Raw genomic sequence first — 16,538 nt, forward strand, 5'->3', positions numbered from 1 at the left:
ATATTGAGGATGTACAAAAACTATTTACTATTACTGTCCCGATAAACTTTGAGTTCATCATAAACTATTTGCTATACAGGGATGTGACATTATTGTTGAAGTGCTTCAGGATCCTACAAATGTAGCTACAAGAGGCATTTGATTGTGGAGCTCCAACGGTGCTAATGGGGCCTAGATGTTGTCGTGGATAGTTTGGTTGTCATGGTGATGGTTTCACTACTTTGGTAACCGATATGGATAATGTTAGAACTTTACCCTAAAACATATATACAACCAAACAAATAAAAATAAAATAACCCCATAATTTAGGAAGTTGAATATTAGTTACATGGGTTAATAGTAACATTCGTGCGATTGGCAAGAATACAAGGTTGCCACACACTCTACTCTTCAGCACTGGCAAAGCTACATAGGAGCAAGGAGGGGCGGTTGCCCCTCCTTTTGCCAAAAATTAAGCCTAAGAGCGACGGTCCACCCCTCAGGTTCCATCGGAAAACTTGCAGCGCCATGAGGGACAGAATTCCAAAAATCTTAAAAGAGGAGGAAGAAGAATTTCAACCATCAGAACCCAAACTCGCGACCTGTTCTCCCCTCCTTATTTGAACCCCTGCACCTCGCAAATCTCATATGCAGATGGGGTTTGAAGCTCGAAGGAAAATTGGCGACGCTAGTGTGTGAAAGCATGAGCAAATGGGAAAGGCATTGGGCTATTGTAATTTTGGGCTAGAAGCTTTTTAAAAAATAAAAGAAAAGAATGAAGCCCTGGGCTACTGCAGTCATGGCGTAAGGCCCAAAAATTGGGCCTAGTGGATATAAAATAAAAAAGATAAAAAGGTTGGGTCACAGCCACAAGAGACAAAGGAGGGCAATTTGGGTTGAAGCAATAACAGGAAGAGGACAACTACAAAAAGACAAGTTTCAATACTTTTGTCTCGACATGTCGACAAAATTAAAGCACATTTTTTGGTAATTATTCTCACTCAGAGACGTGAAGAGACTCCCACTAGACTTTGACACTCAAAAGATTCGTGATTACTTTGATTTATAAACTTCGTACATTGATTTTGGTATTATCGGTTGCAACCGTTTTAGTACAGAAAATGTTTTTTTGCTGTAAGTATTCTCAAAACACAACTACATAACAAAATAGGAGATCAATGATTGAGTGATAGCTTTGTTGTTTACATTAAGAGAGATGTTTTTGCTTTTATTGATAATAAGCTTATTATGCAACATTTTCATGACATAAAACATTGCCGGCAACAATTGTAACTTGTTTATATTGATATATTACGAACGATACTTAAATTTTTTACTATATAAAAAGATTTTGTTGTCTACATTTTTTTGGAACATTGTATACACTTTTAAATTTCGCCCATCCCCTCGAAAATTTCTAGCTTCACCACTGCTCTTCAATGATCAATCCAATGATCTGGAGATAATTCACACAAACAAGTATAAAGATAATCTTTTAATTGGCTACCACAAGCGCGCACTACTGATACTAGCACAAGCCCACAAGTTTAGATCCACCACAAAATACGATAAACACAAAGAACCTAAATTAGGCACACGTAATATGATCACCAACAAGCAAGACTACATCCAATCACCGTTAACAAGCGATGCCACGTCACTCGCTAGATGAGATGTTACAAGCTAGACGCGGTAGAAACAAAACTAATGAAGGTTTTTATGTTAGTATAAGAATGAAATTGACATAGAACCAATATGAACAAGCGAAAAAGAAAAATACAACACTAGCCCTTCTAGAAAAAAAAAGAAAAAAGAAAAAAAAAACATCTGTCTTTTTTTTTTTTTCTTCTGCTATTATTCTGATATTTTCAAAGAATGCTATTTACACCTTTCAAATTATCCCAACTTTGAATCGTTGGCCAACCATTAATTAGTACCTAATCCAAATTAGTCCCCACTAAATCCCTGCAACTTTATACATTCAGGTGTCTTTCCTCCATGCAGCAAGGCATGACAAGAAACTCGTGACTTCCGTTGGGTCACGCAACGAGTACAAAGCCTTGGTCTCCTTTGGAGTGGATGAAACAACAATAGGGAAGCCTCTTCCAATTCTCCTAATAGCCTGTAAAACAAATCCACATCAAGTTAATCATGTTAATTAGCATATAGTTGTCAATAATCACAGCTTAAATAATGTATTCAATCTGTAAGGCCTTGTCGGACAGGGAAGGCTGTTTGGCCGGTAAGAATAGCCAGACGACCGGCTGTTCCCACAATGTCTCTATATATATATGCACCTCAAAAGCATCTTCATCAGTTTTGTCATCTCCAATATAGATTGGGAGGACATCAGTGGAGCTGCAGAACCCTGGTGTGTCAAGCAAATATTGCAAGGCTCGACCTTTGTTCCAGTCAATTTTTGGGCGTATTTCCATAACCTATTCGAAAAACTATCAAAATTTAAAAGGCTTTAATTGGGAAAGAAAACATCGTCAAATTAATCAAACAAAATAAAAATTACAATATCAATATACCTTTTTTCCTCCTGATATGCGAAAGTTTTTGTAATTTTTCATCAGAGTTTCCACCATCCCTTTAAGTGTGTCTACTTCCTGCATTTTTTTTATTAACCATGCATATACAATTAGCTATCTAACTCTGTGGAAGCTGTTTGATAATTAAATATATAATCATCTGTATTACGAGATATAATGTGTTAATTAATTAACCTCTTCTTTGACGCATCGATAGTGAACAGAGATGCAGAATTTATTATCTTCAACCACGGCACCTTTTATACCTTTTGTTTCTTCTTTTAACAGCTTTATTATCTGCATGCAAGTTATATATCGAATAAGAAATGAGCTTCTTTAGGATGTGATTCATGTGAACCAATTCTTTAGGATGTGATTCATGTGAACCAAATAATTAAGGGCTCACTTAAAAGTTTTTTTAAAATGACTGAAAACACTTTTAGAGAAAATATTTATGGGTTTCAAAAACACTTAAAGTGTTTTTGCAAGAAACACCAGTTTTGTGCTTCTTCACGAAAGCACTTTTAAGTGTTTTTTCAAGAATGGCATTTTTATAGATGATTAGTTCCAAAAATATTTTCCTAAAAACGATTTCAGCCATTTTAAAAGCACTTCCAAACAAGCTAATTTCTTACTTTTATTATTTCTACTGAGTTACCTTAGCAATGGTAGGCAGAAACTCGAATGCTGGACGAAAGTTAACATATTCATTTCCCTAAAATATTAACAGAAAATTATATATAATAAAGCAATTAAGTGGAAAAATGTACTGAAATATTAATTTTGACCTACTTTTGCATCAGTGCTTCTAGATTGATGCTTGTGATAGCTGTATTTTGAAGAGCCTGAAGGGGTCGATATATCCATCCCGTGGCTTCCAGCATAGTAGATATTGTCTAATTTCACAAAATCATAAACCTAAAATCATGCGAAAATAATATTTATATGCACATGCAAGATATATGTAAGAAAAAAATTAAAGAAAAGAATTTTTAACACGAAATATAGGTACGAAAAGTTTACTTTATCTCGACGTCTTCCAGAGATTATTGCAGTCGGGAAACAACAGGCAACTTCATCCACCGCTGAACGCATCTGCAGTTATATCCATTTCCAAATAACATGTAACTTGTAAGACAAGAAACTAAATAAACTTGAATGTGATTTAACTCCGCAAATGTACGTACAACTAATTAGTAACTGTTATTCGAACTCCAAAATTCATTTTCGGTTCTTTGTTTTATAGGGGAAATTTCAATTATATGATAGATTACCTTGGCCGTCATAAAAGCTTTATCAGGATCTTGCACGATACGGGAGAGAGTGCCGTCATAATCCAGAAACACAACGATATATTTTCCCTTCACTGCGCTCATCATCTGTCCAAAAGCATCCAGAGCAGATGGATGCTTTGTCTGCAGCATTGAACCAGTGTCATATTAAACATAGATCGTATTTAATTAATTAAACTTAAGACAGAATTAGTATATATGAAGTTACCAGCCATGAAGTATACAAATCCACAGTTGGTTCTCCATGATCGTCGTATCTAATTGCTTTGGACAAGGATTCCATTTCCTCTACGTATCCCATTCCGGCCAGCTAGTAGAGACCTAGCTATACACAAAGACTACCAAAAACAATAGAAAACTAGTGAAATATAATTCATATTTAACCCATTGATGCTGTCATTTGTCAAACCTATATAGGCACTTAAATACCAACGTCACGCTTAATTAATGCGACATTTAGTATTCAATCTGTCTTAATGAATTTTCCATAATTACCTTTAAGCCATATGTTCACTCGAAAATCCAAATAGATCTCAGAATCACAAATTCATAAAATTTGGCATTGAAGCATAATTTTTTTTTTTTTTTTTTTGCAATATTAAAGCATAAATTTGAAGAAAGTTGAGGTTCCACCATAAAACCAATTGGTAATATGGGAAGTAGCTCAACCTCTTATAAGCCCTTGCATGGTTTGGTCCGTCACCTCACACGCCCTCTCTGCATGTGGCGAATTTTCGAGCCTAACACGTAGACAAAACAAACGGGATGACGTGGAGCACGTGTGGCTATTGGGGCTTCACACGTGGGCCAACCTGCTCTGATACCATGAAGAAAATTGAAGTTCCACTATAAAATCAATTGACAATTTGAGAAGTAACTCAACCTCATATAAACCCTTGCAAGCTTTGGTCCCTCACCTCACAAAATTAACTATGCGACATGTTACGCATGCATACTAATTACTGAGCATATACCATGAAGCTAAAAAAGCCCCACCATTTACTTATGATTTGTTTTCAATGGGAAAGAAAAGAGGATTCTGCACGGATGTAGTTAACTAAGGATTCCAGCAGTCATAGATGTATATGATCTTTAATTTCTTTTCCTCTCAGATTCTCTTTCACTGACAAATTGTATCTGTTTCCCACAAAACGCAAACCAGAAGAAAATTAACAGGATGAACACACAAAGAACATACAAAATATAGATTAAGCAGCTGATTATATATCAAGTTTTGAAACGATCAATCCAAACATACGAGTCTTGATGTATACATGCGTACTAGTCTCAACACAAACTCCTTTCGAATTTGTGACCTATTTCAGTATTGAACTAAAAAAGGTACACGCATACTAGCCAACATGCATACATATATGGAGAACTAAAGCGAGACACATAAGGCAAACTTTGCAGAGAGATTTCTAAGACATGGACAAACAAACAAAGAGCATACCTTGAAACAAAGAGCATACCTTGATCGACAACGAGAATATTGGAGAAACTGTTGAAAATAAAGTATAATTATGTATGATCGATCCCCAGACAATATTGAAGTTTATTTATTGTAGTGTTTTGTTTTTGCAAGTAATGCATAGAAACTTTTTTTGCACGGGGATACTTGGCCTTAAATGACCAAAATATCCTTTGATACAAGGCATGAACAACTAAAAAAATACCACAATTCCTAGAAAGGATTCTTGTGGAACAAGGTAAATCTTTTTTTGGACATTTTTGGGTGACTTTCTATATTGTGTCACGCATCAAATTTTGAAAAAGGAACTAAGTGGGATATTTTATTGAAATTCCTTATGTGTCACATGTTTAGGGATATTCCATTACCATAAAAGAAAGATCATGTGGGATTCTTATTGATTTCTTCCCCATATGCCAAGAGATACAAGCCAAAATTCTGACCAGATCCCCCTTTTCTTCGATGTGAACTAGATTCTTGGTTTGATGCATGAGAGCCATGATGGGGAATTCGAACATGAATCCAATTGTAAGAGTGCACGTTCTTCTTTTTAAGTAAACCGTAAAACTTACAAAGTAGTAACGATTTCCACTCTGGATCATAAATTTTGACTCTAGTTTGTATAAGCTAAAACCAAACTTACTATGTGAGTCGGGAAATTTGAGTTCAGTAGAAGAGAGTTGAGTATAGTATATGATTCTCGTGAGTTAGATTTTTGTAGAATCATGTTTTAAGAATTGAACTCAGGCAATTTGAATTCTATATATGAAAATCAAATCAACATAAACTATTGTGAAAAAACCGAGTACAATTACGTAAAAGACTGTAGTATGCTTAATTTTTTTTGTTGACAAAACTCTAGAATGGCTCGTGTCATGTAAAGCTAAATTAAATAAATAGTTTATCAACTAGTTTTTAGTCGTGTGATACTTCTTTTTCGAACCATGGAAGTGAATGAAAAGTTTCAACAAAAAGAAGGAGTGCATTAGAAAATCAAAAAGAAAAAAGAAAAATGGAATTGGGCCCTATTTTGACAACAGAAGTCACAGCAATATGGGCCTTATGGGCATGCAGATGGACACGACGTCGTTTCAACCTAGCGCTTCCCTCCCTGAAACGGTAACCGGCGCTGCGTCTCCGTCTCTCTCTGCATCTCTCTCGATGGACTCGTACACTCCACTGCTGGAGAAAACGCGGGTTCCCCAGCCGTCGCTCCAGAAATACGCCGTGATCTCAATCTTCTCGAAGCTCCGATCCGCCCCGAAGTACTTAGACTCCGACTCCGAACCCGGAAGAGAAGCCATTTCTCAGTGCCTCCACTCCACCTCCCCCGCCGTCGTCGACCAATCGGTTCGCGAGCTATGCAGCCTCGTAGCGGACTCCAAAATTGATATCTCCCGCGGGTTTCTGGAGCTCCAGTCCGCACTCGAAGGGTCCGCCCCGAAATTCGTCGACCTTTTCGTCAAAGGTTTGGGCTTTTTGGTTCGGTTTGGGTTTCAGAGGAGCAATGGCAAGTGCTCGTTTAGTTTTAAGACGTTGTTTGGTTGAAAAGAATTAATCTTTCTTAGCTTTCTACTTTGCGGAATGAATTTTGGAATTTAACGGCTTAGTGTAATTCGAATTCAGTTCTGATTTATTGGGAAAGTTGAGGCAACCAAACAGAGTCTTACTGGTTGAATGTTTTGATTGTGCCCATTTTTTGAATTTTATAAGAATGCTGGTAAGTGAGTGATGGAGTTGGAATCTTGATGGTGTGTTTTAATGGTTGACAGATTCTGTCATGCCGATCGGATGCTGAGTCGGAACTTGTGCAGCAGGTTTTGCTGTTTATGGCAAAGAATAAGCAGTTGGGATTGGTGGGAATATGTGACTTCTTAAGACCCTTTTTGAAGTATTCGATTTTAAGGTAACCTTTCTCAGAGACTTCGGCCTTGTTTGCAAGGCATCTAATATCGTCGATGGCCTCTCTTTGTTGCTCAATTCCTCTTGATGCACTGCCTGTCTTGAAAATGTTGACAGACTCTCTCGTTTATGTTCCACTCAGTAATTCAGAAGTAAGTTTACTTGTTAGGCATATTATGGTATATATTGGTTTCTTCTGCTTTTATTGGAGACGGGCGGTGGGGGCCGACTGTTTCCTCTTGGCTTGATGCTCATTAGGTTAATTATTGACAATTTGCAGGATTTTAGGAATTTCATATATTTTGTGGAATGTATGGTCGATGCATATACAGTGGTTCTGAGGAATTTGGCTGGAACTGTATTGGTATATTCTTAGCCGTTCTAATCATGTGGTTTCATCATTCTTTTTTGTGTCTTGGTTGATTTTTTCCTTTCTCTTTTCCTATATAATTAAATACTAACACATTTGTTCCTGTCCTTGTTGGCAGCTGATCGCTGAGGCTTATCACTGTGGTTTGGAACTGTTTGATAAAATTCTTTTAATTTCTTCAGCTGGCCACATGCACTCTGGTTTGATTGAGCCCGTAGTTGAAATGTCCAAGCACTTATTGATTACCCAGAAAGATATTGGGTTGCCTTATGTGCCTAAAGTATCATCAGCTATGCTTACGTTATTTATTATCCTCATTCAGTCAGAGCTTGAGCATGACCAACTATCTACATTGAAACTTCTCCACCTTCTTTTGAAGTGGAAGTATGGAGATGGTATGCTTTAGTTTATTCTTGAAACTTTGATAATATCTACGTTTTACAGTTTTTTTAATAGGTCTTGGTGCATGTAAGAATCTATTAGGAATTGTTAGCCAGCTTATTTTACTATCACTGTCATGTGTTACTCATTGAGCAAGAGCTTATGCTTTTCTTCTTGAATGACTTCATATTGACTAGGATCTAACTTTTATTTATGTATTTATTTGTTTTGTACTAAGAAAGAAATGTTCATTTTGTTGGTTGTGTTCTCAATTGGATTCCATTTCCCACATTCAATGTTTGAACTTTTTACTTATATGAATTTTTTTCCTCTTGTAGAATATGTTGTTCACAGAAATGCGTGTCTTCTGAGCGAGGAGCTTTTATTCATATTCCCTGTCATTAGCCTACTGTCATCTACTTCTAAATATGTCAAAGGAGCAGCAACAGATGTGCTTGTCCTGTTACAAAAACTCTTAGTAACAGTTTTGATAGCACCAAAGGATAAACCAGCAATTGAAGCAGGATATCCATCTCTAAGCACACCTGGATCTATTGTTTTTTAAATCTTACAGCGTCAATGGTTTCAGGTGTATTTTCATTTTCTCTCTCATTGTTGGAGTTATTTTCTTAGTTGAAGTAAGGGTGTTGTAATTTTCTTGCAAATCAAAGTATCCTTCGTTTTTTTATCTTGTAGTCTTCATAGCCGCTTCTTAAAATAAGAAAGAAAATATTTTTTGTCCACAACATATGTAGATTGAAATTATTATAAAAGTTACATAAAACTGCAACTCTTTTCTAGCAAATGATGATTGGGTTTTATAAATTTCTACTTTTTGCTTTTCAGGATCCTTCATTGTCGAGTTTCTTCTTAAATTTTGCCTCTAGTGGTAGAACTGATGGCAAAGAGATTCATGATGTGTCAAGATCTTGGCCATCTCAATTACGAGAGTACACTTTATGGATTGTTGACAGACGAAAGTCTTCTCTACCTCTCTCCCAGTCTCAAGAGAGATTCGTTACTGGTAAATACTTTGGGACCTCTTCCAACTTTAGTGCATTTGTCTTGATCATTACTTAACATTTGCATCATATTCACGTATTCCACTATTCATTCTTGTAGGAATGCCCTTGTTACTCTGTGCAATTGCTGGGGTTTGAGTGATGCATGAGGTGCTTGGGAGTACTGCTTTAGATTCATTGGCTGCCATTGCTACAATGGATCCTAAAGTAGGAGCTCAACTATTGCTGGCTATCCTATTTTACAATAACATATTCACTAGAAAAGATATAAGTCGCTGTGGTATGTTGGTGAGTTTTCATTTCATATCCTGGATTCCTTGTGTCTTATTAAAATAGGCACACTTACTTTTCTATGTGGCTCTCTTTTTCTCAATTTTTTTCATAATTACTTTATTGAACTGTTGCTGCAGCCCAAACTTTTGACAACGCTTCTAGCACCTGCTTCACATTCTATGATGATTCCTCTTGTTGTTCAGACTATCTTGCCAATGCTTCAGAAAAATGCTAAACCGTACGTACTATGTACCATTCTGGAGGATTTTTCTTTTTTATTAATAATTTTAATTTTGTTTGAAATCCTTCATTTGATGTTCAGAACTTTGTATGCGACAGCCATTCGTTTACTTTGCCAGACTTGGGAGACCAATGACCGTGCCTTTGGGAGTTTGCAGGTAAAATTTTTCTATTTTATTTCGCATTTTCTATTGCTGATTTGTTCTTATGGTTTTGCATTTCTTCTTCTCAATTTTAGGGAGTGTTGCTTCCAAAGTTGCTCACTGAATTAAAGTCTGAGAGAGACATATGCATCGGTATGGCCGCATCAATTCGGGATGTTTGCAGAAAAAATCCTGATAGTGGTGTGGACCTCATCCTGTCTGTTTCGGTATGGTTCTCTGGATGCTGTTTCTTTTTATTTTCTCTATGCATTCAGTTCTAAGGTGTCTTCTCGTTGTCCTTGAATCAACAGGCTTGCATTGAGAACAAAGATCCTATAATTCAAGCTCTTGGTTTTCAAAGTCTTGCCCACCTTTGTGAAGCTGACGTAATTGGTAATTCTGTTGTCTGTTAACATGTTTATTTCTGTTCTTGAACTAACAAAAATGACTGATCCTCTTGCCCACCTTTGTGAAGCTGATGTAATTGGTAGTTATGTTGTCTGTTAACTAGTTTATATCTGTTCTTGAACTAACAAAAATGACTGATCCGTGCAAAATTATTTTCTTGGGCAATAGATTCACATTTTAAAGTTTGGGCACTAGCAAGAGATATTCTAGGGCATTAGTGCAATTTACCTCATTTTAAACTATTTTTCTCTTTCAAATGAATTACTGTAAACTCTAGACAAATCTCTGTTCAGATTTTTATACAGCCTGGGACGTCATCACAAAGCATGTTCTGGATTACTGTGCAGATTCAGTTCTTGCTCATAGGTAAGCTCACATGTACAGAGTCCTACTTTACATTGTGTGTCTGCTTGACAATAGCATAAAGCACCTCCTTGTTGCTAGAACTACCTTTTTTTCCCCTGGAAAGTTAAGGCTAGATGTTGAGTTCAACTCCTAGAAGGAGTCCCTCTTGTTTTCCAATCTAGATGAAATTGACTTGTATATACTTAAGTGTTGGGAGTGGTAATATCACCAATATTAATGACAATCCATTTTTTATCCAACCATCAAAATTGGTTATTTTTCTTTCAGTTCTGCTTTTTTTATTTTTGTGGATACAGGGTTAAAGTTTTGATAGTCTTCGAGAGTCTTTCAATTATCTCTTGAAATGTAAACATACTTATAGCTCTTTAATATCTGCTTGATGGCAGCGTTTGCCTTCTTCTGAGGTGGGGTTCAATGGATGCCGAAGCACATCCTGAAGTCTCAAAGAATGTCTTGCAAATCCTGTGGAGTGTTAGCTTGTCTGCTCACCCTGGTCTGCAGTCACAATGGGAAAAGGCAAGGGCCTCTTCCTTAGAGGCCTTAGCACAATATGAGGTAAATTTTCAGGATGGATGCAACCTATATATTAACCTTGTCCCAGTTCTGATAACCAGGTTATCATAAATCTTGTGATATCTTTGCTTTGTTGGAAAATTATCTGATACCATCATCTTTTTTATATATTTTATCTTTGGCATATAGTTCTTACAGTTTTTTCTTTATGTTATGCAATGTCTTCCTAGATATCGTATGTTGAACAAAACGTTCAAGATTTCAAGAACATGAGCACAGAGTTACTTTTCTCTGAAGCAAATATTACTGTACTCAGGGCTTTGGAAGAACTTCAAGTCATGGTCATAACTTACGAGCATCTGTAAGCAATTCATTTTCTCTAATCCTACACTTGTCCAAGTTTTTTGTCTAATCTGTCACTTCCGTTTAAGTGCTGAGAATATTTTCTTTTATGCTTTAATACAAGGCGAAGATTAGTCAAGGAGAAAAGAGTTTTAGGAAGTAAGATTCAGAAGCTACTGGATGTGTTTCCACAGGTGATCTTTTCTTCAGGTATAAGGAGATTGGTGTCTTATATGAGGTTTTGTAAAGAGAAGTTGGTGGACACATACAGACAATTGGCACACACAAGTCCTGGTTACTTTTTTGGATTGTTCAGTAAAGAGAAGGTCAAACATACTTTAATCCATTGTCTTTTTGGATAAGTTTTGGATGGAGGGTTGTACTTTAAGAAAATACAACATGATTCCTTGTGTTCATTAAATCCATGTCCTGAGCAGAGTTGTTACCTTATTGTTAATGGTGATTTATCAAACTTAATTATCTTGATGTGCTCTTGTTATTGAATAGCATATTTCCATCTTTCTCTTGAGTCTGAGGCTCTGAGCATATGACATTGCATTTTCAGGGAAAAAAAGTAACGCTAGAGAGCTACCTGGTGCAGCCCTGCTATGTTTTCCTTTACTCCTAAAGATGTAAACACCGTAAGGACATCAAGGGTAAGATAATATCACCCGTATACAACTATCACCCTTATTCTTCTCTTTGCTGTGCTTTAAATCTCCATTTTTATTGTGTATATTAGGGATTCCGAGATACACATGCTGGATATGAGAAGGCATTGGTGGAACTAGCTTCAACCATTCAGCTTTCAAGAAATATTTTTGTTGCCCTTATTTCACTGCAATCTTGGAAGTCCTTTGTGCGACGTTGGCTGGGGGCGGATATCTTATCCTTTGATACTCAAGTCTCCTCTGTTGTCTTGGATAAAACCGCTAAAGCTGCTAGTGACATTCTGAAGGTTCACTGTCTTGTTTTGCTTTATGTGTACAGAATTTACCCTCTGGTTATTTGAGCCTGTGCTGAATTTCCTTCGTTTTTGCTTTATCTAATGTCCAGAGTATGATAAAAGCAGCAGAAGAGGTTATTCCTAGATCTGCTGAAAATATTGCACTGGCTGTTGGTGCACTTTGTGCGGTAAGAGCAGGTCTCTCATGCTTGAATTTTATGGTTACTATGCCTCTTTACTATGTCTCACATGCTTTGTTCAGCCTTAAGTTTTACCTATGTTTGCTGTTTGTTAGGTCTTGCCTCCATCTGCTCATACTGTTAAATCAGCTGCCTCAAAATTTCTGTTGAAGTGGTTGGTCCAGCCTGAACATGAACACCGCAGATGGTCTGCTGCAATTTCTCTTGGATTGATCTCAAGTTGCCTACATGTAACTGATCATAAGCAAAAGTTTGAGAATATCACTGGACTTGTCGAGGTTTGTAAGTTCTGTTTGATGCTATTCTTGTTTCTTTCTTCTGTATCTGTTTTTTTTTTTTTTAAATTTGGTGTTGACCTCCCGCCTATGAATCATCCGAGATCAGAAAAATAATTTTTATAGTTACCTTGATAAATAGGCACTGGAATATTTTGGTGCTATTGTCTGCATGTTTTTTTTACTGTTAGTGCATGATTTTAGGTTATGTGTAGAAGCAGTAGCACCCTTGTTAGAGGAGCTTGTGGGGTTGCCTTGGGTTTTTGTTGCCAAGATCTTCTGACCAGGGATGATGCTGCTGGTAAATCTAACATGGAAAAGGAAACAGGCAAGATGTCAGAAACAGACTTGCTTGGTATGGTAGTTAAGGCGTTATCCCTGGTGATAAGTCAGCTCACTCAGTTTCCATCTGATGTTTTGGAAAGTCTGTCTGCATATTTCCCACCTAGCACTTTTGATATAGATGTGAATACAACTTCTGAACTGTCACATGAGAACTTTGATGACTTCCTCGAAGATATCTGGGGTGTTGCTGGACTTGTTCTTGGTTTGGCGAGTACTGTTGGTGCAATGTACAGGGCTGGGGCACATGATGCTGTTCTTAAGATAAAGGGCTTAATTGTTTCATGGATTCCACATATGACTACTCTGGCTCAAGGGTCTGCGTCTTGCTCTCGGGGTTCTGAGATGGTCTTATCAATAGGGTCCTGTCTTGCACTTCCAATTATAGTAGAATTCTGCCAGAGAGTAGAACTGATGGATGATAATGAAGTACATCATTTAGTGAATGGCTATAAGGAGCTCATTTCTGAATTGGTCTCTGTAAAAAAATCTGGGATCTTCTATCAAAGCTTACTGATGTCATCTTGCATAGAAGCCGGAAACCTCCTAGCCTGTACACTGAACGGAGGGTTGCACTTTGTTGAGGTTGAACATGTAAAAGGTCTACTGGAATTGTTCAGAAAATGCTATTCAAATCCTTATCCTCCTTTAGTCCATCTGGGTGGGATGCTTGGACTTGTTAATGCTCTAGGAGCAGGTGCTGGGATCCTGTTTGACATGCAGCGTCCAACCTCAGTGCAGACAGCTTATGACCACAAGGTATTAGATTTTTTATTCCAAGTAAATGTATACCTATTTTGTTGTTTGGTTTTTCTGATTCACGTGTATAAATATTTTTGGTTGTGCTGGACAGGAATCTTGCTATCTCATGGGTCCTCTACTTTCAAGTCCTACTTGTGAGCAGTATTTGACATCGTTGATGCAGGATATATTTCTTGTTGCACAGAATTCTGATGATCGTCAATTGCAACATTATGCTGCATGGGCAGTTTCGTTTCTTCGAAATCATTTGTTTACCAAGGAAGTTGTCAATGTTGACAATAGTAGCAATACTGATGCAGGTGGTTCAAAATCTGTTTCCCAAAGTTTTGCAGATGACAGTTCAGTTTTGAAGCTTTCTTCATGGCTGATGCATCTCACTTCTAGTGGGGTATGCTACGTGTTTTGTTATGGTGCACAAGTGTCCTTTTTTCTTTCCTTTTTGGTTCATGGATATGTGAGACAAACCGACATCAGGTATTTGATTGCTGATATAACTATGGGTCTTTTCTGATATATTGAATTATTGTGTTCAGACAGGCAATGCCCCTTATGTTTGCACGGTAGTGACTGTGATAAGGTGCCTTTCACAAGCTCCTAGGCTTCCAACCTTGGATTGGGGTGCTATCATCAGACGCTGCATGAGATACGAAGCTCAGGTTGCTGAGTTGTTTCCAACAGACGTATCTCTTGAAAAGGGATCCCTTAGGGAGGAATGTGTAAAGTTCTCATTGGTTCATGCAAATAAGTTTGATCCACTTCTAAGTTTCCTTGATGAGCTCTCTGACTTGTCCAGATTCAGAACACTTGAGTTAAAGCTGCAATCTTGTATTCTCGGTCATCTTGTAGATCTCATCAAAGTATTCTCAGGTTCAAGGCTTGAGAAAATGTTTGATGATGTCTGTAGCTACTTCTCTTCATTTACTTCATATCAATCATATGACACCAATGAGACAAGCTTATTACGGATTTCATGCTGGAAGGGTGTCTATCAGTGTTTAGATGAAGCTTCCCTTGACTCTCTGGAGTACATATCTCACATAGAAAATTGCATGGAGGTGCTCTTTTCCTTGATGCATGCAACACAGTTAGCTGCCACAGTAGGAGAGCATTTCGTAGAGGAGTGGTCTGAAGCTGTTGGGTGCTTTGGGAAGGCTCGGAGAAGTTGGTTGTTGAACTTCCTGCAGGTATACTATAACCATGTACTTACTAATGCACGTTTCTATAAATATGCATTCCTACAGCAACTCTTATTATAGCTTGCTGCTTGAAGAACATGCAAACAAAAATGAGTTGCAACGTGCAACCTTCAGAAAATCCTATGATATTTTTTCTGTTTCTTTTCAAGCTCGGTGGAAGTTTAATCTAGAAAGTTATAACGCTATCAATATGTCAGTACGGCTTCATTCATATTAAAAGCCATTAAGATACAAATGTTTTAGTTGAACCTGCTGCCGCACACATGTTCAGGTCATTTAATTGCATGGACCTTACAGGTTACCCAGGAGGACTTGCAGCAAAGAGATGGACAGCTTATTGAAGTTCTGAAAAAGATTCAAACCAAAGCTAAGCTAGTTAGCGTCGGCTCCATCTCATTGACTGAGCTGGGAAGGTTAAAGCCTTGGATATTGAACATTCAATCAAATGGTTAGGATTTTTTTTAATTATATGTTCATTTCTTAAAACTGTAATATAGTTAGTTTCTCTATGTCATGGTTAATCAACATAAGAAAATGGATATACTGTGAAAGTCTTACTAGGGAAGTTTTAATAACCTTGACTTTGCTTGAAATTTTACGTATTTGCAGTTATATGGGATGTGCTCGTTGAGGTCGTAGCAGCTTTGCAACATGCAGATGGAAGTGTCAGAAGACAGTGGCTTGTTGATGCAGTTGAAATCAGTTGTGTATCGAGTTATCCTTCCACGGTACGTGTAAGCATTCATTTTCCCTTGTTGAGACACAGAGTTCACTTCCCTTCGATTAAGTTCAATGTCCACTCTTGTGCACATTCAAGATGGACTTTGCTTGTGCATGACTTTTGTTCCTTAGCATCTGGCTCTGATAATTAATTGCTCTGACCTTAATTCTCCGACAGGCGCTACAATTTCTTGGATTGCTATCTGGTAGCTGGAGCAAATATATGCCTCTTCTGATTCTGGACCAACATGCCGTGCTGAGCGATTTACCAGTCACCCTTTCCTCTCTTCTCTCAGACGTTAGTTGGGGAGGACTTGAGGAATTGATCCTTCCATCTCTTTTTGCATCGACAGAACGCATATACAATTGGACTACACATATCGCGCGTGGTGAGGATATCCCGCCTGACATGCAACCCATTGACAAAAGTGAGAGTTCCATGGCTGTTTTCCTATTGACAGTGATGCATGGTACCTGTGTATCTCTGAAGCATTACCTGCCTCTTGAGAAGCAGCTTCTGCTTGCCAATATGGCGGTTTCTTGACATATGACCGACATTGTCTGTTGTGGCTGTGCAAGCCAAAATGAGAGTTATCGGCATCTGATGTGTGGTGGTTGCTTGTCTCTTTCACCTGAGCTCGAATCTTCTTTTTTTACTCACCTCAAACGATAAGTTTTAGTTTCAATATTCCTTTAAACTATTTTTTCAGCCAATTTACCCCCTCAGTAATCTCACGTGGGGGGAGTTAGTCAAATTCTTGTAATCCGAAGAACTCAACATTTCCCATAAAAAAAAAAAAAAAAAAATGAGAAACGATTGGCCTAGTTGGATTATTAGTATATATGGTGATAAGGTAGTCG

General features: G+C 37.5%; 2 protein-coding genes across 2 annotated transcripts; one reads left to right on the top strand and one right to left on the bottom strand.

The window, feature by feature from the left end:
• Nucleotides 1-1,831: 1,831 nt before the first annotated feature.
• On the bottom strand, nt 1,832-4,385 carry LOC137709284 (putative trehalose-phosphate phosphatase 2). Its single transcript, XM_068448372.2, has 9 exons — nt 4,014-4,385; nt 3,788-3,928; nt 3,537-3,608; nt 3,306-3,431; nt 3,172-3,228; nt 2,709-2,810; nt 2,514-2,591; nt 2,277-2,417; nt 1,832-2,101 (listed from the first exon to the last, which is right to left on the bottom strand). Exons 1-9 carry the CDS (start codon nt 4,104-4,106, stop codon nt 1,961-1,963), a joined length of 951 nt encoding a protein of 316 aa, XP_068304473.2. The 5' UTR covers nt 4,107-4,385; the 3' UTR covers nt 1,832-1,960.
• Nucleotides 4,385-16,502, top strand: LOC137708808 (protein RST1-like). Its single transcript, XM_088689414.1, is given in 27 exon segments — nt 4,385-6,811; nt 6,903-6,996; nt 7,049-7,330; nt 7,459-7,542; nt 7,667-7,943; nt 8,268-8,518; nt 8,776-8,953; nt 9,052-9,239; nt 9,362-9,462; nt 9,547-9,622; nt 9,703-9,834; nt 9,919-10,000; nt 10,309-10,381; nt 10,768-10,936; nt 11,125-11,255; nt 11,355-11,446; nt 11,802-11,846; nt 11,849-11,892; nt 11,979-12,194; nt 12,293-12,370; nt 12,478-12,660; nt 12,862-13,758; nt 13,853-14,149; nt 14,295-14,945; nt 15,255-15,405; nt 15,567-15,685; nt 15,856-16,502. Coding segments are annotated over 27 exon segments (5,838 nt in total). The 5' UTR covers nt 4,385-6,230; the 3' UTR covers nt 16,222-16,502.
• The last annotated feature ends 36 nt before the right edge of the window (nt 16,503-16,538 follow it).

This window comes from Pyrus communis, chromosome 17 (genome assembly GCF_041283825.1).
Source record: "Pyrus communis isolate YQ-2024b chromosome 17, ASM4128382v1, whole genome shotgun sequence".
Lineage (NCBI taxonomy): Eukaryota > Viridiplantae > Streptophyta > Magnoliopsida > Rosales > Rosaceae > Pyrus > Pyrus communis.